The 27,872-nt window shown below is 42.1% G+C and overlaps 1 protein-coding gene across 18 annotated transcripts in view; it reads left to right on the forward strand.

The window, feature by feature from the left end:
- The window catches only part of scrib (scribble planar cell polarity protein), a 73,205-nt gene extending 47,347 nt beyond the window's left edge, over positions 1-25,858 (forward strand). For 9 of the 18 annotated variants that reach the window (XM_089462300.1, XM_089462298.1, XM_089462303.1 and 6 more), the window contains 9 exons: positions 31-312; positions 400-705; positions 4,646-6,616; positions 10,050-10,182; positions 11,012-11,333; positions 18,847-19,317; positions 19,840-19,975; positions 20,416-20,595; positions 23,027-25,858. In XM_089462300.1, the coding sequence (XP_089318426.1) occupies positions 31-312; positions 400-705; positions 4,646-6,616; positions 10,050-10,182; positions 11,012-11,333; positions 18,847-19,317; positions 19,840-19,975; positions 20,416-20,595; positions 23,027-24,703 (5,478 nt within the window). In that variant the 3' untranslated portion in view covers positions 24,704-25,858. Of the gene's footprint in view, positions 1-30; positions 313-399; positions 706-4,642; positions 6,617-10,049; positions 10,183-11,011; positions 11,334-18,846; positions 19,318-19,839; positions 19,976-20,415; positions 20,596-23,026 lie in introns of all 18 variants that reach the window. The other 9 variants (XM_089462302.1, XM_018018199.2, XM_089462310.1 and 6 more) reach the window with 7 other exon arrangements.
- The last annotated feature ends 2,014 nt before the right edge of the window (positions 25,859-27,872 follow it).

Raw genomic sequence — 27,872 nt, forward strand, 5'->3', positions numbered from 1 at the left:
CAGCATCCTTTAAATCCTGCCCTGTTACAGGACTTCGATGTATTCGCGTCACAGCAACCAGACATTGCTGCCATGCCAGAGCCCACCAGCCAAACAGGCTTAGCAGCAGCCGCTGCCCTGGTGCATGGGTCGCCATCGCCCATACGTACAACGCCAACGCCACCCGCTGGCTCGATGATGAGCGCAGATGTGGGGCAGCCTGACACAGTTGCCGCGCAGACTGTGGCGCTCATTCACGCAGAGCAAGCCCAGCAGCCGCAGCCGCAGACGCAGGTGGCAACACTTGGCCAGGAGAAGAGCACCCAGGAGAAGGTAAGTGAATGTCCCTGACCTTTAGCTGGCTGGTCAGAGGCCTGTTGGGCGACGTACTTTCAACTTGTCGTGTTTAAACTAAATTAGGTGCTGGAAATTGTGCGCGCTGCGGACGCCTTCACCACTGTACCGCCGAAATCACCATCAGAGCATCATGAGCAGGATAAAATACAAAAGACGACGACTGTTGTTATATCGAAGCACACGCTCGATACAAATCCAACCACACCCACAACGCCCGCACCTCTGACGTTGCTGCCGGCGGAGTCGGCGACCGCTGCTGCGGCCACTGCACCCATTGCTGCTGCACAGAGTCAGAGTCAGAGTCAGCCCCAGCCCCAGACTCAGACACAAACAAATTCAAGCCAGCAGCCAAACCAGCAACAACAACAGGTATGTATTTAACTGCACGTCTTTCGCTAACTTACTTTGACTTGTCTGTCTATCTAAATGTGTGTGTACTTTCTTATACGTCCATATATACTTATGTGTGTGTGTGTGAGTGCGTTACAATTGTTTAAAATCTTTTCAACATGCGTCTGTCCTTTTGATTTAACTGTGCAACACTTAACACACACCAGCGCTAGTGACTGCTGCGCATTCAGCCAACTCGAGCATAAACACCAACAAAATACCCAAAAATTATTCACCCTTACTTATTTACATGTACATATAGATATTTTGTTTCTTTGCTTGTTTGTTCTCTTCCATAACTTTGCTAACGTCTGACCTTTAAGATATACATACATGTCGGTGTGGATGAGTCTGTTATTAACTGTGCCTGTTCCGTGTTTTACATTTAATAATATGTTTACAATTTATGCAACTCGTACCTCAACTTAACTCATTTCATTCGAAATAACACTCCAGCTAATCAAAATTCATAACGCATCGCATTGATAACACACTCTCTGAGCCTCATTGTGATTTGTTTTTCCGTTTCGTATTTGCATTAGATATTCAGCTCGTAGAGAATGTGGAAAAAATGTGTCAAATTTTATAATTCAGATTTGTGTATGGAAATTTTATTAAAAATGTCTAACGGGATAAAATCTCGAAGGCCATTTAAGAGTTTAGGTGGTTATATTGTTAGTAAAAAAAAAAAATAATAATAATAAAAAAAAAAATGATTTTAGCTGTATAGAATTTTGTTACATAGTGTAATCAGCAGATCTAACATTTGGATAAACTTTAAAATATATATATATATATACAAATCTGAATCATATTTCTCATTGTTCATTAACTTTGATTTTTATTATGAGAATTTAAAGATATTCTCTCTTCCAAACACTAGAAAAAAAAATCTTTGCTTAGAGTTAGTTTGGAAAAGAAAACGTTATCAAATTCTGATTCTTAAGAGAATATAATCAAACTAAAATAAGACTCTTGGCGAAGTCAACCATAAGATTCTCTCATGTGTATTCATTATAAATCGTGTTGTATGTCATTTATATTGTTTGCTATATTTTTCATTTAATACGATATTGTACTATTTAATCATACTTATCGATACCTTGGGGAGTAGGAGTGCATAGCGATCAAATGCATGCGAACGGGGCGCTGTGCCACAAGCCCCTATATAGTAGCATATGGTATATCTCTGTCTCTCTCTCCCGTTTGGGGCCAGGCCAGGGAATTGGGGCTGGGACCGCATGGCCCACATTTATTGAAATGGCAGCACACGATTTATTATTTATTAGGATATTCGTAAGAACCTGGTAGCAGACCAGCTTACGTTCGTTTTGCCTGCTTCACTGTTATTGTTGTTGCTATTGCGATTGTTGTTGTTGTTGTCTTTTATTTATGCTACTTACATTTTATATCAATTTCTGTTTGCGCCTTTATTGTTACCTTTTGGATGGCTGCTACTTGGGCATGGGCGGCATTGTTATTTTGTATGACTGTTCTTCCTGTTGACGATGTTGTTGTTGTTGTTATTGTTCTTAGTATTCTTTGTTATTGTTGTTATTATTGCTGGATGCCATTGTACCTTAAATCCAGTAATATTTGAATTTGCATTGGCAGTAGTAGGCAAAGAGAACAGAAATAATATTATGCATAGATGGCACGTATAATAAATGTGTATACAAATACTTATAGCTATCTATATATACATATACATATATACTTATATATAGATATATCTATTTCTATATATAAGTAATTCAAAATCTGCTGAAAGGAATTTCCATTAAAATGTTTCTCTTATCTTCTTCTCGTTCTTCCATTTTATTGCTCTCAATGACATGCGCGCCGTTCGCTGCTTTTCAACATATTGTTTTTCCGTTTTTTTTTATCCATTTCTTTTTATTATATTTTACGTTTTCCTCGCGTTTTTTCTTGCGTTTCGCATTTTCGGTTCGTTCCGCAATTGTCATTTTTCTTGGCGATTTGCGTAGATATCATTGCAGCGCATTTCTTAACAATCGGATGTTTCCCACCGTAAGACTGAGTATTTAGTTTAAAATACAGGAACTTATAAAGTAGAAAGCCATCAAATGAGAATACAGGCAACAGCATGGCTAATTCGCTCTTACTTAAATGCCATTTAAATTCTAAGCCTTGTCGTGTTCAATGGGCAAAGAGTTACTAGTTACGGGCCTGCAAAACGCGCCACAGCAAAACTATATCCATACGTGAGACAGAAAGTTCGCTCGATGTTGAATCCTAGGAATACTGAATGCACTCATCAAAGCAAATGGTTTCAAAAGTCCCTCACCGACTAGCTCTCTAACTATATGAATGTCTAAAGGACTCACTGTGAATTGTAAACCTTAGGAAATTTAAAAATTTCGGCTCGCCGAAAATTAAATATTTTTGCAGAGATCAATATGAAATAATTGCGAACTTTAAATTGCAAATAAATTGCAGTTAATCTATAATTCTCTACAAATCTTATAAACAATAAATTCTTCAGAAAATCAAAAGTGTAAATAAGTATTATTACGGCAGCATTTACATTAGCATTTCCAATGAAATAAAATAAAATAAATGCTCTGCAGAGGTATACTACATAAAAGAGGAAACTCCATAAATTCCCTCCTGTTAATTGAATAATGAAAAGGCCTATTTAAAATGCAAATAAACTAATTATTAATAATTCCTGTGCCGCCATTTTGCGGCGTCCACTATTCACATACTGTTAATGTATTGAAATTCACTGTTTAAGGAGTCGTATGTATTTGTATATGACATACTGTCTATTATTGTATATTATTGATATATATGTGTGCATACGCATATATGTATCACTGTGCGACAGGCACAAAAAACGGTCCAAATACTCAACTAAATAGTACTAATTGATAAATATCATACGACCCACAACTTTGATGGAAAACAAAAAATGAAAAACTAAAGCCAAATATACATTATACTATTTGAGTGTTAATCAATTTGCACGTACGTCTAGGATCTTACGTATGTATTATGTTACAGTTATTGGAAACCAATTTGTTAATAGTTAATTAACTAAGATATTTGATGTTTTTAGGCATTTCACTATTGATTTGATCTTTTGGTTGTATATTTATTTCCATTCTTTTGTTAGTTATTGTTGGTCTAAATGACACATATGGCTAAATTAATAGAATAATGGAGTGTGCATTTTTGATGTCAATAAATGAAATCTTAATGTTATAATCGTGCCAGCAAATTATTACGGGACTATCTATCATAGAGAGTGGGAAAGCAATTAGTATGTATGTAGTATATTGGCTTACAAATGAAATGCAGTTCCATTGAAGGTGGACTGAAAGCGCTTAGACTGATTGCTAGATGCAGCTATCATATTTTGTCCATTTTTGTTTTCATTGTGAGTTCTCTCATTGTTTTCTTTCATTCCTGTTAACTGTCCTTGTCTCTGTTTCGCCTCGCTGTACACTCGGTTTTTTCAGTACGCTGCATCAAGCAATGTGCAGCTCATTCCATCCATCAAGCAAATTGGCCAGAGCTACGCAAATGCACCTCATCATCAGACAGCGACATTGCTAATTGGCTAACAAAATGCTGGCGGGGCCAGTACCTGTGCCTGTACCTGTACCAGTACCAGTACCAGTACACGTGTACGTAAGCGTTGGGAAAACATCGTTCTCGTCGCAGCACCAAATATGCATCATCATGCGCACAACCACCATCAACACCCACAACAGTCACACACCAACAGCCACGAAACATACACCCAAACGCACTCAATTAACTTCGCACATTGCAATTTGTGTTCCATGCTTGTGTGTGAAGGAAGCAGTTTCAGCTGCAACCATCCAGCAAAATGAACAAACAAAACTCAAAACTAAATAAAAAACCAAAAAAATCCAAAATCCAATAGCAGCGCGGCACACAGACACCGGAACGACTGGCACCCGGAGCGCGTTACTCATATCAGAAAATGCTGGAGTCCCAGGAGGAGAGCCAACCCCAAGAGCCCACTCCAGCGCCCACAACACCCAAAAAAGCCGAGCCGGTGTACATCATCGACGACGACGATGAGGACGATGACGTAGATGCCATTCCCGAGGAAGAAGAGTCCTCGCCGCCCATCGACTTGCAGTCGCCTCCTTCATATGCGGACACCGACTCCGATTGCTTTGAGCGTCCGCGCGGCCGCTACACAAGCGACTCGGAGAGCGATTGTCGACCATATAAGCCGTCCCGTTCGGGACGCAGCACGCCCGAGTATGCCGGTGGCCATCGGAAGTCTGTGAGCTTTGATCTAAGTGGCGACGAGCGCTCCAAGTCCGACTATGAGCGCTCGCGGTCTCGCACACCCGATCGATTCACGCGTGCCTATGACTCGGAGCAGGATACCCGCTCGAAGATCAGCAGTCGCATGCCTCGCAAGGGCATCCTCCGTGCCACTAGTCCCAGTTCCTCGGCCAGTTCCACTCTAGAGCGCCGTCCAGATCCTTTGCCGCCCATTGTGCCGACCGTTGCGCGAATACGCGAAGTTGAGTCTCCGAAGCTGCAGCATGTCTCGCGTGCCACATCACCCGATCCTCCTCAAGGTGAGCTGGATCGCGAGAATCCCTTCCGCCAGGTGCACCCCAGTGAAGACGATGAATATACGCAAATTGCCAAGGCAATCAGTATGTCGCCCCGTTCGCCGCGCAATCAGTTCTTCTTTGGTGGCGCGCGCTCCAACGAGGATCTGCTCGAGCAGTCGCCATCGAGTGGACGTAGCACTCCTAGCACGGTCATATCCAAGTCGACAGAGAACTTGACGGGCACACGACCCAAAGTACCGCCACCCACGCTGCCCAAGCCGCAGCTCAAGAAGGCCGATTTGGTGCGCAACGTGGCCCTGGAGACGTTCCAGGCCACCGATGTGGGTCAGGGTGACTTCGCAGTGTTCGAGCACGATGCCAGCACCAATACCATACATCAGGTGCCCAAGCTGCCCGTGCGTCTGGCCAGCAAGACGCCCCGGCCTCGTGAAAGCCCCCCGCCGCCGCCGGTGAACTTTGCCACAATGCCCAAATCGCCGTTGCCCAGGCTACCGTCGCCCCTGGTGGAGGAATCTGCTTATATGGAGGCTCTGCCGCCGGCACAGCTGCGCCCGCATGATTTCGTGCACGAGAACTCGCCGGACAACATATTGGTTACGCCAGAGCAGCATCGCGACTTTCTGTTGCGCGAAAACGAGATGAGAAATCAGCTGCGTGCTCCCTACGAGCCGGCTCCGCCCATACCCATAGCTGGCATCAGCGGTGGTGACAACGGCGGCAACAACAACTATGCGGTAAACAATGCATTCCTAGATAGCTCCGATACTGACATTGACAGCCTGCCACTACCTCCACCACCACCACCACCAATACCGACATCAATGCCATCGCCACCAACACCAACCAACGCCGACCCGCCCACAATGTCCGCCCAGCACTCACATCATTTGCATGAGCCGCCACTAATCGCTGTCGCTACTAACGCAACATCTTATTTTCCCATTGCCAATGCTAACAACAACTATCTGGATGCCGCGCCGCAGCCGCTGCTTTTGGGGCCCGCGTCGCCCACAGAAATCTTTCCCACGGCCCAAATACTGCCTGTGCAATATGCCAGCCTGCCGCAGCCGCAGCAGCCCAATAAGCTTAGACTGGGCGGTGCGGCCTCGCAGCCACAGCCGCAGCAGCAGCAGCAACCACAGTCTCAGACCGTTTTTAACCTGCTGCTGCTGCCCGGCGATCAGCGTCAGGTGTCAGGTGCCGCCAGTTCCTCGCAATCAGCTGTGCTTTTAGCCAGCTCAGCTGGGCCGCTTTATCTGCATGCGGCCAGCTCAGCCTCGTCGCCAGCTGCGTTACCGGTGAGTGAAACACGTGTTGCTGTCTCATCATCGACCACGGCCGCCGAGCCGTCGGTCAAATCACCCTCCTATGCCACAATGAAATTTCCAACGTTCTCGGAATTTCTGGTCGGCCCCGACTCCAATAGCAATTACCAGAACATGACCACAGCTCGCGTTGATATATCGAATTCGTCGCTGGGCACGAACAGCTCCTTCTCCATTAACTCGTCCAATTCGTCGCTGCGGACGAAAACCACCGCTGCGGTCGGTGCACCCTACAGTAGCTACTATGAGACAGCCGAGGAAATCTATTCGACAATCGAAGAGGAGGCCATTTACAGCAATACTGCGTTCTTTGACTCGCGTCGCAGCAGCGATACCTCCTTAAATTGTCGGGCTTCCAAGTCGCCCACGCCGCCGCCCTTGCCCCCGAAACGTCCGCAAAAACCGAGTAAATTACGCACAGCACCGCCTCCTCCGGTGGCTCAGAAGCCGCACGGTCTGCGCGGCATGGGTAATTTCAAGATACGCTCACTGTCACAGCCACAGCTGTTAACAACGCCGCCGGCCACGCCCAAAACGCCCTCAACACCGACTGGCAAGGAGACGACCGTGTAGCCGCCTCCTGGCGCGATGTCCACTTGAGTTAGCTACCTCTGCCGCCTGTCGTCTGGCATCTACCGTGTGCCTGTTGCCTGTTGCTTTCTGGGTCAAGCTGGCGACGCTGCTTAAGTGCTGCCAAGCTAACTACCTAAATTGTGTAACTCAAATCCCCATCACCTGCCGCCCACCCCCACAGTAGTCGCTCTTGCGTTTTAATTAAAACCCAACACCTTTCTAGCCATCCATTAAAAGGGCAACAGCAAATTGAGCAGCTGAGTGCAGACGCTGCAATAGCAATAGCTTCAATATTTATATTTGAATGATTGCCGGCGCCCGTCAAGCAATCGGGAGGAGCCACTGCGGCCACTGCAATCTGACACATACTACAAATCATCGGCAACATGCAACGCAGCTGTATTGCTAATTAGATGCGACTTTTTGTTGACTTTGGCAGAAGGTCCCCTGCACCCCACACAAATTGCACCACAGACGGTCAATGAACAGTGGAAGTTGAATGTGCGCTCCTCACCTGTCCCTGAGGACCACAATCAACATATTTGCCCCCACCTTGCTCGATTCTATCTATTTATCTCTCTTTCGCTGCTCGCTTTGCGTCCAGTTTAATTTGACGTTGATTGAAACAGTTCGTTGCTTAAAGCGCTACAGTTTGCACCTCCCGCCCCGCACGACAGCAAGTGGATTCATTTCTCTTCTCCTTTCACAACTTTGCGAGTAGAAAACCAATGAGAATATTGAAGCTAATACCCAGAGACAGCTACATCCACACAGCAGAGCCAGACAAATCACGAAAAAATACAAACACAAATGCAATTTTTACAATTTTACCATTTATATAGTTAATTCTTCCATAGAGCTCTTAAGTTGACTTTAATGATAATTTATTTTGACTAACAAAACGATGAAACAAGTTGAATATTTTTTTAAACTACGTATCTTGAATAAACGATTCTGTTGTAATTCGATATGTGGAAAATATCTTTCATTTTGTGTTGTCCCTGTCGTCAGTTAATATGATATCACAGCCAAGCTTATCGAGAAGATAATTCACTATGAGTAGCTTAGCTGCCTTCCACTGCTTGCCACATTGGCTAACGAAAACCAACTGCGTCCACAGGCAGGCCACGTCGCAAGCGTGCCGCACTCGTTGGCGCTTGGCGCTCCACTGATTTGTCGTTTCGGGCGATGCGGCGCATTTGGTGGCATCTCTCTGTGCCAACTTGCAATCTTATCTTATCAGTCGACACTGTTAATTGCTGTGAGAGATAAGCGGTATCTGGGTATCGATGATAGCACTAACACAATAACACACTAACGCATATCAAACATTGAGGCATGTAAGCGGAAGAGAGCTGACGCAACAAGGGCTGCGTCTGAATTATTCTATAGCTTATTGGCTTTTAATGCGCTGCCCACAACTGCTCGCTCTGGCTGCACCAGCCACTGGGGCTGAGCTCCCAATAGCCATATTCTCAACACTTTCATGGCTCAATGAGTTTCTATTAGCCCGCCAGTCGTTCAAGCTGGCAAGGAGGAGCATCAAGGCACAAGCTAAAAGGGAGCTGCTGCTCCTGCTGATGCTGCTGCTGCTCCTGCTGCTCCGGCTGCTGCTGATGCTGCTGCTTCTGCTGATGATTTTCCTCTTACTTCATCCCTTGGCACAAGTATTGAGTTTTAATTGAAAATCGAAAAATTCGATACGAAATTAATTTCTCTCTGCTAAAAATACAGCTCAACTGGATCCTTGATACTAGCCGGCTGGCTGCCTGCTGGCTGATGGCTTTTCTATATATAAAGTAGTGTACTTGACTTGTCTTTATGGGCTTGAGCAGAGGGTGGATTTGTTGGCTGATATCGTTTTTCCATGCACTTGTCGTTAGTTGGTCGCATGGTCGCCTCCTTTATTTATGAGCCTGGCCTTGTGTGTTGGCTATTGTGGGGCTGTTGTTGCATTCGTTACTGTGTGTAACTGTGCTGGTATGTGTGTGTGTGTGTGTGTGTGTGTGTGTGTGTGTGTGCGTGCGTGCGTATGTGCTATACGAACCATAGGATAAGGTTGCAATTTGTGCAGTTAAACGCTGGCTTTTGCTCTTGCTCTTTCTACACTGCCGTTTAATGACTTTGTCGTCGTTACAGCAGTCGCCCACACTCACACACGTACACACACAAACACACGTCAGCTCTCTGCCCCACTGGCATTGGGCTTCTCAGATTGCCTAAAACGAAGAAATTGCATGAAAGCATAAAACCGACAGTACACGACTTTGGATGATAAATGGCCTGACCCTGTCCTGCCCCTGCCTGCACTCTGCTCTTCTTCGGCCCCCCAGCTAACTGCCCCAGCTGTAATTTGTGTCCCCGACCCCGTAAATTATAAGGCTTGGGGCGAAAAACAATGCTTTGATCCTTTACCCAGTCCGCCCCGGGACAACAACACGGTTGGCCACTTTATGATTGAAACGCTGGCTGCTGCTGCTACTATAGCAAGTCCTCCTGCCGCGCTCTCTCTCCCTCTTTGCTGCCTGCTGACGTATCTGGCAAACAAATGCTACTTCATCGCTCCGCGTGCTTTTTAATAAACTTGTGCGGAGCCATCAATTTGGTTTATGGTCGTTTGGGTTTCTTTGACCATCACTTCGGAAACTGCAGTTTTTCCAAAGTCGTAAAAATTATATAGACACGAAACGCGACTGAGCTCAACTGGCAGACACTTTTTGTTGTTGTTTTTTTTTAACCTTTATTGATTTTTTGCTTTGTTATTTAAAGTTCAATTTTTGTTTCTATTTTGTTTATTCCGTTGACTTGCTAACAAAAGACTGCATTTTTCCAGTTATCACCTGCGGCAGAGAATGTGCCAGCCGTGCTCTCACCCACGCCCACAAAAGTGCCTAAATCGGTATCCGACAAAAAACGATTCTTTGAGTCTGCCATGGAGGATCAACACAAGCCCACACAAAAAACAGGTTGGTTCAAACGAATATTTCCCAAAACAGAAAAAATGAAAATAGACCTAAGATGAAAAACAAAAGTAATTTTCGAAAGAGGTCGACTGAGAGGAAAAGGAGCTGCATAAATTTCCAGAGGCAGGCATTGGCAGACTCTCATACGAACAACGAGAGAATCGCATTAGCTTGTTCTAGCTCTGTTCTCAGTCATTAGCAACAAAAAAACATTTGATGTACTATTTTTTTTTTTTTTTTTTTTTTTTTTAAGATTTTCAAGAAAATTCTTGAATTTGCTATGATGAAAATGAGAGAATACAGTAGGACAGACGGACAGACATTGCTAAGTGGTGAAGCCTAGTTCTCCGTTTATAATCCACTCATCTGAAACCAGAAAGCTGCTTTCCTATTTACAATATTCAAAGGGGGTATTAAAAATTTAACTTTTTTTTTTTTTTTTTTTTTTTGTATTTAGTCGAGTTAGAGAGATTCACAAGCTTAAAATGAAGCCATTTAATAGTATAAGCGTGCGCTGAGCATGCGGTTGCTTTTCGTACCTGGGTGCTGGCACTCCTTGTCAGGTTTCCGTGCATTGGCTTTAATAATTAGAATATATGGCGAGATGCGAGTTTTGCAGGCATTTACATGACAAAGGAAAAAGCAACGAGAGGGAGCCGTTCCCAGAATTCGCCATTTGCAAGGCTTCAGCTCTTGCTTTTGATGTGCGCGATTCCTCACGTGGATTAAAGCAAATGAAGCAGGCGCTGTAGAATATTTTTGAATTTAATTGAAGGATGACATTTAAGTGCGATTCATTTAATGCGTTTTCTGACCTTACTATAAATTGCAGAGAAAGTTTTTTCATTCCTGTCAAAGGATGAAGTCGAAAAGTTGCGCCAGGAAGAGGAAAAGAAAATTGCAACACTCAGTCGTGATAAGAAATCCAGATTATTAGATGCCGCCAATGACAACATTGACAAGGACGCCGCCCGGCATGCTGATAAGCAATCGGCTAACGCTGACAGCAGCAGCAACAGCAACAGCGATGACAATGTTGACGACGACGATGACGATGGCCATGCTGATGATTATGACAGAGAGAGCGCGAGCATTCGCAAGGACGTCGTTGACAACGTTGTCAGGGCGCAGTTCGATGATGCGGAGGACATTAGGTGAGTGCTTGATGGCAAAGTCTTATTGGATTATTGGTGCTTGCGCTCTTTTTGCATTTTATGTTACATTTCAATGCACAGACACGTCTACAATTGGTCAAACCACGATATATAATTATGATAATGATTCACAAATACACACTCACACATACATATATATACACCGCAACACAGTTTAAAATATAAACATTTAAACACATTCTAGTTATATTCTACGGTGTTTGTGCATTTGTTTATTAATAATTTTGCTGCATTTTAAGTTTTAGGTTTCATTGGTAACGTTATCTATCCTCTGCTGCCTTTTGGTTTGGTGCTGGTGCTGGTGAAATGATGCTTTTAATTATGTTGCTCTTAAATTAAATTATCCATAAGCATACTCTACTACAGACACACACACACACACACACACACACACTCAGACACATATACATACAGTTATTTACATTTATACATTAGTAGCTTATCTATTTCACTCCACATGCCAAACACATCCAGCCATTTGATGGAGCTGATCATCATCATCGAAACGTAGTGTGTGCTCTAAGCATCTACTATAGTTATTTAAGTAATCCCTATGTGTATGTATTTTCATGTTTATGTCTAGAGTACGTATGTATACACAACTTCGCAAAGCAGGGCGGGCATGATGCACCCTAAGCAGTTTAAGTTTTAAGTAGCACTTAAGCGTTGTCTGGACTCATAAATCGCAGCAGCGCCTCTGAGGCGTTTTTCCACTTAAAAACATGTTTGCCCCTTGCCACATATTTTTGAAGCATACAACGCAGCGAGAAAAGGCAACAGTGAGAGGAAAAGCAAGTTATATTTTAATAAATTCGTCGAGTGGCGCATAACTCTGCATTATCTATAAAGAGCTCGAAAGTGCTACGACAACTGCCAGCTTTAAATTTCTCTCTCAGTACCGCATTCAATTTACGTTTACTCTGCAGAGCATTGCGTATACGCAACGTTCTCGCATGCTCCGCTCCTCAGCTGCTCCACTGGCAGCGTGCACTGAGCAAACAAATTCGGTTCCCGCCGGACCAATGGCAGCTGTTTTTACAATTGGTTAACTTCATCATTCAAACAAGCCGCAAATTGCGCTGCGCCTCCCACGCGGACATCCGACGCATCGCAAATGTCAAGCGGGCAACTGGCAAAAGGTCGTGGCGTGGGTGCTGCGTACACGAGCCAAATTCCAGCTAGTCATAATGTAACCAACGCGCTGATTTAAGCATCCTAGAAACGTGTAGGCGTAACGTATTCTAAATCCCGCCCACAAGTCTTTACAATGTTCTCTCGTGTCAAAGGACATGATCTCTTCAAGCTGAACAACGCAGCCTGAAAATGAAAATGTATAATATTCGGTATGTGAGGAAGGTCTTTTTCACGGATTTGGTAATTATATGTACAAACTTGTTTTGTCTCTCTCTATCTCTCTCTCTTTCTCTCACCCTCTCTCTGGTGACTTGCTCGCCATCAGCATCAAGCTGTAAATTTGTATATGTAGAGTACATTTCCGTACATTTGTTTCCGCTAATGCATGCCAAACGAGAACTGGGAGCGACTACTGATGTCATCCTCGTTCCCGGCCGTAGCTTATGGCACCCTTCAAGCAGTTGTTATTAAATTTCTTTGCCCTCCACTGTCTGTCCACGTGGCTGACATACCTTTGCATGTCTATTAGGCAACGTACGCTAAATGTAGACTGCCGTAGCCTGTGGCGGGTTCGTTTCAAGTTGTTGACTCCGGCAGCATTATGTAATGAGCAACAACAGTGTAATTTAATACAATTTTATACACACTACGTTGTTGAAAGAAGGGCGCAAAACAAATAGCAATAAACGCCTGGCAAATTCTGTCGCAAAACGCACAAATGTCTAAATACCCTACAAAACTAAATAGGGGCGCTAATTATCAATTGATAAGAGGTAAAGACCTTATATCGAAATGCTGATAATATTGATAATATAATTATACTTGCAATAAAAATCAATGCATTCCCCTCAGCAGAAAGGAGACGGACGTTAAATTGTTTTGAGAAAATTATTTATTACTAGAAAATGAGTAAATGTCTGAAAATTTACGTTTGTCTTAAATGTATATAAGTTGTATTAATATAAAATTATATCATGATGATCTGACTAGTACTGTAAAGCCAACATATAAGTTCATATCCTTTAAGACCAAACCAAACCCTTAAACTGTTTTCTAATATCTCCAATTCTAATTTTTGATTATTTTGTCTACTGTTACAAAGACTTTGAGAACGTTGCATGCTCCCGCAATTGTCAACCGGGTCGTCGTAGTATGCATATGAGCGAATGACAACGCGAGATATCATTGAGTGGCACCCATATCAAGTCGCCAGACATTGGAGCCCCCAGACTCAGCCCAGAGGGCAATCAGCTGTCGCTGTGCCTTGCTGTCCGTTGGGACTTAGCGAATTAGATGTACGCAGAGTGGGGTGCAAGCGGTTTGAGGTTGCTATGAAAATATATCTTATAAGCGATAGGAAAACCAAGAGTCTATATGTGCATTTGATTATGTGAGCGTCGGAAAGACATCAGCGGAAAAAAATAAAAATAAATGCTCCTTTTTTCATTGACAAAACACAAACAAAATGTAAAACATTTGTTATTTTAAATTCTATTGAAAATGCGCGAACTGCTAATAATCATTTTAATTAATTCTTTAAAACAAAACAACAACAAAATAAAAACAAGTTATCTCTTTGAATCTCGTTTATATTACATGACGGCCTTTGTAGCTGATTAGCAAATCAATGACAACCTTGAGACCAAATTTTGCGCAGCATCAGAAACCGAAACCCGAACCCGAACCGGGCCGAGCCGACTGACCAAATGGCTTACAGCCCAAAATTTACATAAATTTAAATGTATGTTATTATGTTGGCACTGCTCGGCCTTGGAACTCATAACGAAGAAAAGAAGATAAACATGTTAATAACCTATTTAAAAATTTCCCAGCAAGAATTTCTATTAGTCTTGTTTTTTTCTATTTTTTTTTTCTTGCGCATAAATTTACATTTCATCGCTGGCATAAAAATAAAAATAAAGAAGACAACGACAAAAATGTTTATAATATATATATATATATATATATATATATATATATATATATATATATATATATATATATATATATATATATATATATATATATATATATTGTATGGCCACTAAAGGCAACGCAAATTAGCCGGCAACGCAATGTTCTCAATTCGATTTGTATTTGTATTTATTGTATTCAAATTAAACTCGTTTAAATCTATAAAAATTGTGTAGCACAAAGGCTCGGCCAGATCCGTGTTTATAAATTCTTATCTAGCTTCCGTGGCGACAAATTCGACGTCAACGCCGGCGTCGGCGTCGGCGTGTACGTCAGCGTCGCCGCTGATGGCGGCAAAACGCAATGGAAATATTATTTGTGCATTAATCGGCTAATTTATAGTTTGATAATTTATGAACTATTTCTAGTTGATCTGCTGATGCTGCCGCCGCCACCGACGCCGACGCCAGACACTTAAATGCTTTAGCTAACCGCTTGCCCGCGGCTGGCTATTGACTCCCTCACTCTCGCTTTCAATTGGTTTTTGGTGGTTTGGCGGTTTAGCGCAGCGGTTGCCCTTGAATCGATCGCGCCGTCAAGACAATTGGTCAGCTTTAGTATTTGTTTTGTTTTCTTTGTAGCTTTTTTGTTTTTTTATTTTATATATATATTTATCTATATATATTTATTTACATTTGTGTACGTAGGTAGGTTTGTGACCGAGCGCAGCTTCTTGGGCCGCTTTGTGTTTTGTGTTTTTATGCAGATGAAAATATTTATGTTTTGTTGATTACGCATAAATTAATTTATATTTTATGGCGTTGGCGCTACGTTCGGTCCACAAATGGACCGCAGAGCACCGTGGCGCATATGCAAATGAACATTTAGTTGTCTGTGAGTCTGCATTTGTATCTGTGTGTCTTCTGATATAAAAGCATAATTTGACCTTAAGCTAAAATGAGGGCGTTAATGATGCTCTTTAAATCTCTCTGTGTGCGTGTGTGTGCGCGCTATTGGCTAGCTATTTCATTTGCTCAGCTTCGGCGAATATAATTATTGTTGTTGTTGTTGTTTTTTTTTTTTTGCTGCTTATTTTACTCTGTGGCAGATTTTCGATTGTTTTTTCTTCTCTTCTTTTGTTTTTGTTGTTTGTTTTTTTTTTTTTTTTTTTTTTTTTTTTTTTTTTGTACATTTTGCTTGCTGCTTTTGGCGCATAAATATTAATTAAGCTTGGAAAAACCACGATAACATGATGCGATAAAGAATAAGCGCGAGACAACTCACCAACAGCAACAGCAGCAACAGAGACAGCAACAGCAACACCAACACCAAAGGCAACAAATCCAAAGGCAGCTGAGCATTTCTTTGCTCGCACGATGAACTTTCTGATTTAGTTAAAAATGTATTATTATTTTGTAATTGCTTTTTATATTTGTTTGTCTATCTGCAAGCCCGGTAACAATGCACCTGTTTAATTGTACATCACAACAACTTTCTGTTTCTGCTTCTCACCAACTTTTTTCAGGAATCCACTTGACGAAATTGAAGCAGTATTTAGAAGCTAAAACTTAACTAAGTACACCCAGACACACACACACACACATACACAGTCTATCTCTTACATTTATGAGAATGGGACACGTTTATTGACTAAGCTCTGATATCTAACTATATAGATACGTAGCCTATACACCTATATATTTATAAAAACTTTCTATGCGAGAGACTTTGACTACAATAAGTTACTATCTAAACGAAAATCCAACTAACTCTATCATAAATAAGTATCAACACACTTTGTTATATGCAGAACATTTTTATACACTATTCCTAGACAATGTGAATGACTACGCAAATCAACAGACTCTAATATACTTTATATCGCAGCATCACTTAATAAGCATAGTGTTAATGTTGAGTTTTCTTTTTTTGTTTGTTTTTACGAACTGTTTACAAGTCATACTATATACATATTTTTAATCGCTCCGAAATTCTTTCTCATACGAAAACTGCAGCGCAGCGTTGCACACTCTGCCAGCACTTGAAATGCTTTTACACTGCTCTACGGCACTCACAATCACTCACCTGCAGCGTTTCTAAAGTACACACACACACACAGACATACAGTACACGCCCACTTACTGACTCAGTGACCGCTCTTAGCGCTCGGGGCCACGTTATTAACATATTTTTTTACTACTACAACTAAACGCATTTTATATTTGATAGAACGAGTGGAGAAAATACGAAAGGAAAATTAATGATTTTTATAGAAGCAGGGGAGGAGGCTAATTATTATGCTCTTTGCGCGTTTAGTTGACTTTGTGCAGACAGAGAAAAGGAGAGGAGAGACAAGTGCCTAGTTAGATATGGTACGGGTGATTCCCGACTCGATTTAGTTATGTTTAGGTATTCAATTATTCAGTGGGAGCAGCATTCGTTTGTTTAAATAACAAAATAAATAAAAAGTGACAAATTCTTAAAAGAGAATGCTGAAAGCAATGAAAGCCTTGTGGAGATAAAGTCCTACAACTAAAGCCGTGTTAATACTCAGTTTATGTAGCACTCACAATTCCATGCGAAACTCCTTGAAACATGTTCCAGCAAAACGCATGTACGTTAAGTTTATGAAATCGATTACGTTGTTGTTGTCAACGTTAAATTTTTTATATATTTTATAAATATTTATATGAATGTATATGTACAAAAAAAAAAAACAATCTGCACTCAAGCCATGTATTAAATAAACTACACACACACACGAAATAATATGTATCAATGCATCGTCATCAACATAAACAAGAACCAAACATCAATTACTATTTATGCTCACAACATTGCCAATGAATTTACTGATTAACATGTGTCATATATCTTATAAATGTATGTATGTATGTATGTAATCTTTGTTCCTCCTCATCATAATGGAAAAATGTCTACAAATAAATGGAAAATATGATTAATTTAAATCAATTGCAGTTTCTCATCCACTATTTAAGCATATAATAGTCTAACGCACAACAATCATAAATCGGTATTGGGTTATTGTTAATATATTCACTACGTATTTAACTTATGTCAAACTACAACAACAAGTACAATACAAAAACAAAAACAAAACAAAAATCAAGTGAATTCAAAGCGCATTGTAAAAGTTGTGCGAGCATTGTGCACGCACATAAATCTGTCAATTGCAAAAGTTCAGCTCGCTTAAATACTTTATAGTATGTACATAACGGTCTCGTCGCTTCGCTGGGTCAAAATGGCGACATCTCTAGTGGCGCCCCTGGAGGACCAGCGCAAAGTTCATTTAAAAGTCGAAAGGGCAAATGAATGAATGAATAAAACGAGCCGAGCAAACGGCAGCACGGCAGCCCCCAAATGCGAGCAATAAAAAAAAAAAAAAACAAAAATAAGCGAGAATCAGAAAAAGAAAAGTAAAAGGAAAAGAATAGTGCAGCAAGTGCAGCTTGGCTGGGTCAAGCCTGGCCGCACTTAGCCTTTAACTGCAGCCACCTTTCTATGCACTTCTCAGCTGCTGCGCTTCTGGCTGCCGACGGCGTCGTGTAAATTGAAATACATAAATCACTCAAGCAGAAGTTGCAGCCTTTGCAGCGCCGATTCAGCTGCAATAATTTCGAATTAAACTTGAACCGAAAGTGTGTAGCAATTTGTTTAAGACAAAAGCCACTTGCTCTTAGCTAAAAAAAAAAAAGGGAAAACGAAAAGGAAAGGGAACCAGGCCACAAAGTTTGTCAGTGGGAGAGGCAGACAGCCAGGCCATGCGGAGGATGTGGGCCAAGGGATGCCGAATAGCACTGCCAGATGAAACCTTATTGCGAATAGTTTTAGTACGCTCACTTTTAAAATTAATTTTGCATGCATATACATATATATGTATGTATATGTATAAAGTGAACTGGCATCACAAGTTTTACGACTGCGCTGGATTGTCTCGGGCTTTGGCTGTGGCTAAGCGTCTCTGTTCCTGTTCCTGTTCCTGGCCTGGGCCTGTGATCCGCTTCAGTGCCTTGGTTGTCTGCCTTAACACGCTAATCTCCAGATGCCATGTTATTGCACTTGTTGGCAAAGTTGTTCAAAAAGTGATTTTGTCAGTGATGGGAATTTGGCTTTGGCATGGGTAGAAAGAAGTTCGCAATGTGTTTCTTGGATTTTAATTACAACAAATTTGACTTGTTATGGCAAAGTTTGTTGCATGGAGCCACAGGCACGTACACCCATCCGACTAAAATGAATTAACGTCATTGTTCTTGTAACCGCTCTCTCATATCATGTGCTAACCGCATTACACATTCACAACTTGGTTTACCCAGCCAAATCTTTGGTAATTTTTATATATGTATATCTGTATATTCATATGTGTTTTACTTTGCACAATTGAAACACCCAACGAATTTCAAATCCGCAATAAACAAAATGACAGAACCGCACAAAATCAAGCGCAGGCAACGCACGCGCCCAGCAAAATTCCTAAGCAGCTGAAGCAGCAGCAGCAGCAGCAGCAAATGAAGGCAACGCCCACAGCGACGCCGCCCGGAGATACACCCAAGCCCTCGCTGCTGCCCAAGCCAAAGGTCAAAGTTGTGATGCCGCCCGCGCTGCAGCAGCGTCTTTGGCAGCAGCAGCAACAGCAACAGCAACAATCACCGCCCCAGGAGGAGCCAACCATACACGAAGGGGAGCAGTCTGCCACGCCTGCAAGCTCGAGCAGCCGCATACCCGTACGCACACTGAAGGCAGAACGCCGCGCCCTGGCAGCAGCTGCACGCCAGGCCGGCCTCACCGTGGACGACTACGTCCAACAGTTGGAGCAGGCGGAGCAGCAAGAGCAGCAGCAGGTCGAGCGAGGCGCCGTTTCGACAGAGCCTGCGGTCAAGACTCGAGCCATGATGAAGTAAGTTTGAAGTGTGGCGCCGAATGAGTTGACAAGCGTGTGGGCAGGAGTTGCCGCAAAGGTCACAGGTTCAAGTTGTAGCAAATGAACAGCTCGTAGGCGTAGCCATTTAGTTTAAGTATCTATTTCCCACACAGACTTTGACGGCAAAGACAATGTGCACACACACACCCACACATACACACACACACGAACATATCGCACACGCACAAGCGAATAGCAACTATTAGTTTCAATGTAATTTTCGAGCCTATATCTGTATATCTATGCAAATCAATCTTTATTCTAGGGAAACACTATCAACTCTCATCTTACTTTCAGTTTGACTCGACTATCTTTGTTTTCGTAATAGTTCTTAAGGTGTCTGCTTTAGTCACTCGACATCTGTATATACAATAAGTACACTCTGGTATATCTATGTAGACAATTACATTTCTTGTAATCTGAGTTCTGTTAGCTAAAAAGAGAAAGACTCTTTGGCCAAATTCTTGCTAATATTGTATTTATTTTTAATTAACGCAGCGCTGAGAAGCGCGCCTCGTGGCGTGCGGCCCGCCTCCGCTCGCTGGAACAGGGCGCCGTTGAGGCGCAGGACGTGATCAAGAATATGCGCAAGATGACCGACGATTTGATTACGCATGAGTCCAGGCCCAATGAGGTAAGTTCTCGGTGTTCAGACTGCATAGCATACTGCTCCATTTTCAAGCAAAACCCCCCAAACAAAATAAAATGAATTACCATCCCCAAAATTCGAATGAAGCCATTAACATGCGTGTTTTGCCTGAGGATTTCGGTTGAGCCACTGCTAACCAGCTAAATACAATACAACCCATAGAGCTACATGGATTGCTTTACTAACCACAACAATATACTAAACTTAATCAAAACCCCAAGATACGATTGATTCTGTTTCATGATCAAATGTAACTAATGCAGAGTCAGTTCAATCGAAACATTGCTAGAGCATTGAATGGAAAATCCTAAGAAAATGAAAAGAAAAACGCGCAACGAAATCTGATATCAAAATTTCGAATTTCTTGATAATTGGACTCCATTAAATTCATTTCTAAATTCTAACATCTTTTCTCTGAAATGCAGCCGAAAATAGTCTTTCCGAAAATTGCCATTAAATCGAGCGATGGTCCGGTAATCGTTCGCGAACGCGAGAAAATACTCGATGAGAAAATTGTGAGACGCACTGAGGAGGTGCCCTGCCCCATAACGGGGCAACCTCAATTGCGAACCGTCGAGTACATTGAGAAAATCATCGAGACGGAGGTTAGCGAATCCAACTGAAATTGATTGTTGTGTATACATCGTATATTTATATTTAATTGGCACCAATTTGAGTTTCGTGAGCAATGCAAAAGCGTTTTACATTTTATTTGGTTGAAAGCCGCTTCTGTTGTATACTCGTAAGCGTAAACGTAAGCGTAAGCGTAAGCGTAAACGTAAGAGTTAGCGTCGTCTCGCTCTCGCTTTCGCTCTCACTCTCACACTCTCTCGATTTTGTAGTTGATTCACATATTTGGCACATCCTAAAAAAATATTAAATGCACCGCGCACAGAGCACCCTTCTCCACTTGTATCACTGTACATAGCACACCAAACATTTCATCAAGAGTCCTGAACTGAACGCAACTTAATTATTTTATAGAGCTCATGATTTTTATCGTCTCGTCTCTTGCACAATACCCACTGCCGGCTGCTGGCTGCCGGCTTCTGGCTGGTGTCCTCTAAAAAGTATCTGCACATCTTGTAAGTGCTATGCCAGCAATGTTTATCAGTTATTCTGGCTGTTGTTTTTGTGCTCTGCAGAGCTCTCCGTTGGCCTCGGTGGCTTTCGTTGTTGACATTGCGTCAGCGTCCCGCCCACCTGAAGCTGTGGGTCTTACCGAAGTGCAGCACATAAAAAGGACAATAAGCTACTTTTGCGAGCTACCTAAGCGAAAAGGTCTTGTGATTCGCTGCGCGCGCTCAAAAACAACAACAGAAAATCATTTTCGTGCTTATTGTTGTCTTTTAAGTGTCGCGGTTTTTAGAATCCTCCCAGTCTGCCTCACCGCTCCACTTGGGGCCTAACCAAAGACCTTCAAAGAGTTTGATTGGTGTTGTTTTGGGGCTTGTTGTTGTCACGTGTCCATAAAGCAACGACGTCCGCTTTCAGAGCCAGATATTTGCTTCGTTTTATGTATGCAAACGCATTATAATGACGCGCTGCCTTTTATGGCCGAGTCCATTAAAATTAAAGCAAAAGTTTTGTGTCGTTTTGCGGCTGTGGCGTCGTTTGAATGATTCCAATCGAAATAAAAACCCAAACACAGCGCAAAACATTTTATGGCCCCTGCTATTTTTGGCCGCAAATCTGAGTCTTAAAAATTGCCTCCATTGCTTGGCTTTGTGTTCCAATTTCTATACGGAAGGAAGCGATACAAACAAGAACGTCAACGGCACACCAGCCGGCTTGCCAGACCCAACATTAGTGATTCGAGACCAAAAACTTTGGCCCCAAGCAATGCAGCCTCCACAACTGACCCCAAATGCGCAAAATGCACTGCGGGCGGCCTGCAGCTGTGCGCTGAGTTGGTTCAGTGCGACGCCTGTCAGCGGCAAGCTGCAGCTTATCGTGTTTCGACAATGGGACCCTTTCACTTTGTCAGCAAGAAAACGCTGGCAATTTTCTCAGCGGTCTTCCTCATAGTCATCAGTTTGCCAGCTGCATCCATGGGATCCACGCTTCAGATGTCCTTTGGCTCCATTTTCTCAACTTTCATATTTACGCTTTTAGTACACATTGCATTAATCTAGTTTTGCCTTTGGCCCTTCAGGCTAATTTATTATTGTCTGCATTCATTCACAATATAATGCTCCATTTCTGTATAAAATGCACATTTGGATATGTAATTTTCTATAGTTTTATTTTTAAAATCCATACTTTGAACAGATTCACACTTCAATTGAGTTCATCTAGATTTTATTATAGAATATTTTGATCATAAAAATTATAAATTCAAATTGAATTAATTTTTGCGTATAGTAATTGAGATCATTTAGCTTTTATAATATTTTATAACTATTCAAATTTATTATCAACTCAATCTCGCTACATAATTTCTTTAAATTAAAATTTACGTTGCGTATAAGATATTATAAAAGTTTTCGAAAAGTCCTTTCATATTTTATTTGAATAATTTTCTATTGTAATCCAGAATCTGCATTTTTTTTTTTTTTTTTTTTTAATTTATATAGAGTTTGTGAATGCCATTTAATGAGTGACTTAAAATAGTTTCTGTTAAAGAATTTCACTAACCTCAAAATATATTTTTATAGCATTTCATAAAGGGGAGACTCATCAAATGATAATTTCTCAGAACAAACACTCCTCACTCTGCATGAGCAATGACTGCTAACAGATTATATTTAACTCGCTATTTAAAAATTACTACTGAAATACTAAAAGTCTTTCCTCTTTAACTCTCATCACGTTTACTAATGTATTTTCTGTATTTCTGTTACATTAACCTTCATATTAGTCACATAAAAACCGCTATTCCATTGTAGAGTTATGAATATAAATGTATTCGAGCTCTTGCTTTGCCTTTGGTTTTGGTTTCGTTGCTTGGTGCTGTTTCTTGTTGCCTTTATTAGTTATTTGTCTGCCAGCAAACCAAATGCACAACATATCGCATTTTGATTCCAATGTATTTAGGTGGAGACGTGCAAGGAGCGCATCATCTCGTTGGAGCTACAAGTTCCTGAGGGGGATGAGGGCACACTTGATGAGACGCAGCCACCGCTGGAGCTGCAGGCAGCTGATGATTTTGCCGATGATGATTACGAGGACGAAGATGAAGATGATGACGATGACGACGATGATGAAGATGAAGATGAAGAGGAGGAGGACACTGCCTCCATTGTTACGGTGCAAGCGAATAACGAGAAACTGTTCCTGCGCCACGATGCGGATAGCTATGGCCCATCGTCCATTGAGAGCGTCTCGTCGGGCAAGGTACGCATTAAAGCAGCACCACTGACAATGCACCAGACACTGGCCAAGGAGACGACCATTGTGGAGGTGCTGAATCCTGTCATTGGAGGCGATGGCAGCGCGCGAACTATACAAGTGAGTGGCGCGCCCTTTGACATAGATGAGCTTGGGGGCGGCGCGACCTCGCTGCTGCGCAGCGAAACTTTTGTGCTGCCCACTGGCGGCGGCAAGTCGGAGCTGTCATTAAATGCAAAGATGAAGAATGTGCTCGAGGAGCTGCTCGAGAATGAGCGGGTTAAATTGAATTTGCAAAAGAGCCTCGAGGAGGAACGCGACAATGACAATGACAACTATGAGGAGGATGAAGCTGAAAATGTCTATGTAGATGCACGCGATGACGATGAGAGCGCTTATGGTGATGCTATGGATGATGTTGACTTTGCGAGGCCGGCGGCTATGACCAAAGGCCAGGGCGACGCTAAGAATGGCAATCAGCAGGTGCTGGATGCATTGATCAGGGCCAGCAATCGTAGCACCATAATTGATAAATTGGCTGGCCGATTGGCAGCGAACGACGAGGACGAAAATGATGAGGAGGACGACGACGAGGAAGAGGACGAGAGCAGCGACTCCTCGGATGACGATAGCGAGGACTCCGATGAGGAGGACAATGCGGAGCAGCAACTGAACATTGCCTACGTGCAGGGCGCGCAGGTCATCGAGAATCTCAACACTGGGGCTGAGGGCAGCAAGCTGCAAAAGTCACAGACTTACAACACCATCAGGGAGGCCGAGCATGAGGATGACGAGGCGCCAGAGGAAGCAAGTGGAAAGGCTAAATGCAGCAACACCCTGGCCGAACTGCAGGCCGAGCAGCGGGCTCTGGCCGAGATCTCAAAACAGCTGCGCAAATCCGTTGAGGATTTGCTCAGTGCCGATGGCGGCTCGGTGGTGGAAACACAGCGAACCTACACACTCCCAGCCTCCAGCGACAGCACCGCCGTCGTCACCGTCACTGAGGTGGTGAAGAAACAAACGAAAGCCGCACGCCAGTCGGCCGCTGGCGAATCTGGGGAGGCTATATTCAATCGGCTGCTCAGCAGCGGCGAGTCTCAGCGCCAGATCTTCGATGCACAGCAGGGCGAAACCATCACAACCACCACAACGACCACAGAGGCGCTGCCCGCAACGGCAGCGGCCGCTGGTGCTGGTGAGCCGAGCACCAGTGTGGTAACCACAACGCGCACTGTCTCCAACATTGTCACCAGCGGCATACCGAGGCTTGAGGCGAACAAGCAAACTGGTCGCAACACTAGCAACAACAACAACAACAACAACAATAATAACAATAACAACAACAATCGTAGCAAAAACAAGCGCAAAGGCAAGAAGAAATAGGCAACAGTGAACTGCAAATTGCGTATACGACACATGGTCTGTATAGCATTTAACTAGACGCACACGAATATTCTCACGAGCCCTCCACCAGCAGCCTCTCCCTACCCCCCATAGGCATAGTCACATATCAGCGCATCCAGAAGCATTCAACAATGTACCATTATATATAGACATATGATGTATGTAGGTTTGACGTACATGTGTGTGTACCATATATTATATATGTGTGTATATAATTTTAATTAACTGTGCAAATAACTTGTCGCTGCATTTAAAAAAACACATTTGTAACTAATCATAAGAACGCGCGCAATACTATTTAAAGAAAACACATAGTTTTGTAAATGAAATCAATTTCATAATTATTAAATACAGAAACCCAGAAACACCAACAGCTTTTAACAACATTTAATTCAGCAATCACAACAAACGCAAATGGAAATTTATTAAAGCCCGAGTAACTAAATTGGAATGATGGCAGTAAACAAAATTTTATTTAATTGATTTAAATAATTTCACTTTGTTTTGCTTTTAATATTCATTTACATTCCATTTTTTCATATCATGTCAAAAGCCTTTTTCGCAATCGAATTGAATTAAATGTTGCGTTTTTTTTATTTTAGCACAATAAATGAGAAATTAAAATACATAAATTATAAAATAAATACAAAACAAAATACCCGACGTGAACCGGTCAACTATTATTTTGATGCTCCCTTCGTGTGCAAAACTTTGAACTCCGAGCATTCCGACTGTCCACTTTAAGTTGGGCATATTTATGATAAGTTTTAGCTCTAAGCGAAACTACACTAAAAGCAAGCAGCAAACAACTTTAAAGCATAATTCTTGAAGTATATATATATATATATATATATATATATATATACATATATATATATATTAATTGCCTTGCATTACTCAGTGGCTGCTTATCTTGCTGTTGTTGATGTTGATGAGCACGGAGCACAGCAAGAGTCAAATAAGTCAGTTTCTCTAAATTGTAATTGTAAAGATTTAATGCGAGCAAAATTATATGATATCGATCTATATAAAGTGTGTTTAGTATGTAAGCAAAACAATCTTTTATAAACTGACAAAAGAAAACACGCATTGTTGTAATGTAATAAATAATTCAATTTATTTTTTATTTTTAAACCTATCTTTTAATGTGACGTCCACACACACACACACACACACACATACATATATATATTTGGGAAATAATCGAGGGTAGCCTGTGATATGTAAATGTAGCCTACTTCTACAGTTCCATGGCAAGGACGACAATATATCAGACGAACCTCGTTTATATACGGGCAACTTTCTATTTAGGTATTGCATAAAAGCCCACGCAAAAAGTTGGAGAATTATGTCAAATGGCCGAAAAGTGTGTTGCCATTTGTTACATCCGAGCACAAATACACAGCCGTGCTATTTTTATACGGCATAGATTATAGCCTGGCAACGAGAGTTTAGCCTGTGCCATCGGGTTTATTTTTAGTGAGTTGCATGATGTCGGGTAAATCCGCAACGAGGCTTAATGTGGCATACCATGGTTAAAGCAGCTTATCTACGTGTTTTAAATTTCAGTTATAACTTTTGCCAGCTTATAATAAACAAGTGATGTTAGTAACTATAAATTAAATTGACGGAGAGATTTGGAGTTGAGCCTCATATTCAAATTATTTGAAAAAATCTATAAAATTATGAACACAATTCCATGAAAATATATGCGATTTTTAAAGCTTGTATTCATGCTCGAAAAATTCTTCAAATATATGTATTGTATATATAAGGTATGTATATTTTTCAAATATATAAATTATTATTGTCCTGAGTAAGTATAATCAACTAAAAACGTAATGTCATTTAGGCTTTTTATTTGTATTTGTATTTGTATTTGTTTTTTTTTTTTTTTTTTTTTTTTTTTTTAAATTAAAGATGCTACATTTTTAAAATATCTTCCACGTGCAGTTAAGGAAATTAAAGACAACCATTAAACAGAGTGAATCTATTCATGAAGAATCATGTGATGCTTGGGTAACAGCACGAGGCTGGTGACATCAAGCTTAATGGCATTACGGAAGATGTTTCCATTTTAGAGAATGCGCAACAAAACTTCGTCGGAAACATCGTCTGTTGAGGTTGTCAACTAGATAGACAGTTGGCTGGCAGATGGGCGTTCGTTCGCTCTTAATGTAAAAATCGTTAGAGTTTGTTGGGCGCCCAACATCATCACATCAACATCAAGCAGCATCTAGCCAAGCATGGTTTCAGCGGAAGCTCTCGGCACTGGGAGGCATTGAACGCTTGGGGGCTGGCTAACGTTGCGTATGTGCAACGTGCATAATTCGATTTCAGACCGTATACGAAATGTAGAAACGTACGTAGGTTGTGCAGAAGATACCTGCGTCAGCATTTTAAATATTTAATGCCAACCAATTGAATTACAGTGCAGAACTAGTCAACTGATGCCTCCAGTGGGTGCTAGTCCCGTTGCCGCTGCTGCTGTTACTACTATTCTGGTTGTTGTTGCCTTTGCTATTACTGCTGTTCCCCTTGCTTTTGCTGCTGACGCAAAACCTTGTTGCATGCGCAAGGGCTGGTGTCAAGTGCAATGGTTCTGCTTAGGGCAGGTCCACTGCCTGCCGCGTGCTGAGCAAGACAAATGAATGCAGCAGCATGCCCTTGAGGCCTCGTTGCATTTGCATTTGCTCAACATTTCAAGTGCAGGCGCCACGCAGACGAAACACTGCGGGAATTCGGCAATGTCGCATCTAATGCCGCTCCAGCTCCTGCGCCACCAAATGTGCTGCGCATTAATCAAAATCTCATTTTTGTGCGACCAGAAGCTGTCGTTATCGTTATGCATGATGCTGTTGCGGCTTAACTAAAAGCAGTTTGTCACATTTTAATACACTCCACTGGAGCCAGCAGCCTGCGGCAGCGCAGGTCAGCGAGTGCGCTCATTACATGGTTTGTCTGCGTCACGACTCTAACCAATTGTCGTTGCCTGTCACATATAATGGAATAATGCTTGGCTAAACACAAAATGTACTTGCTCACCCACATATACAAACAATCGTACACGTTGTTTGGCGTGTAAGTGTGTGCCTGTGTGTGTGTGTGCAGGTACGGGTGTCAAAAATTTACAACATTTGTTGTTTGA

The sequence above is a fragment of the Drosophila arizonae genome, chromosome 2, assembly GCF_054131065.1.
Source record: "Drosophila arizonae isolate 15081-1271.41 chromosome 2, UAZ_ARI_1.0, whole genome shotgun sequence".
NCBI classification, from domain to species: domain Eukaryota; kingdom Metazoa; phylum Arthropoda; class Insecta; order Diptera; family Drosophilidae; genus Drosophila; species Drosophila arizonae.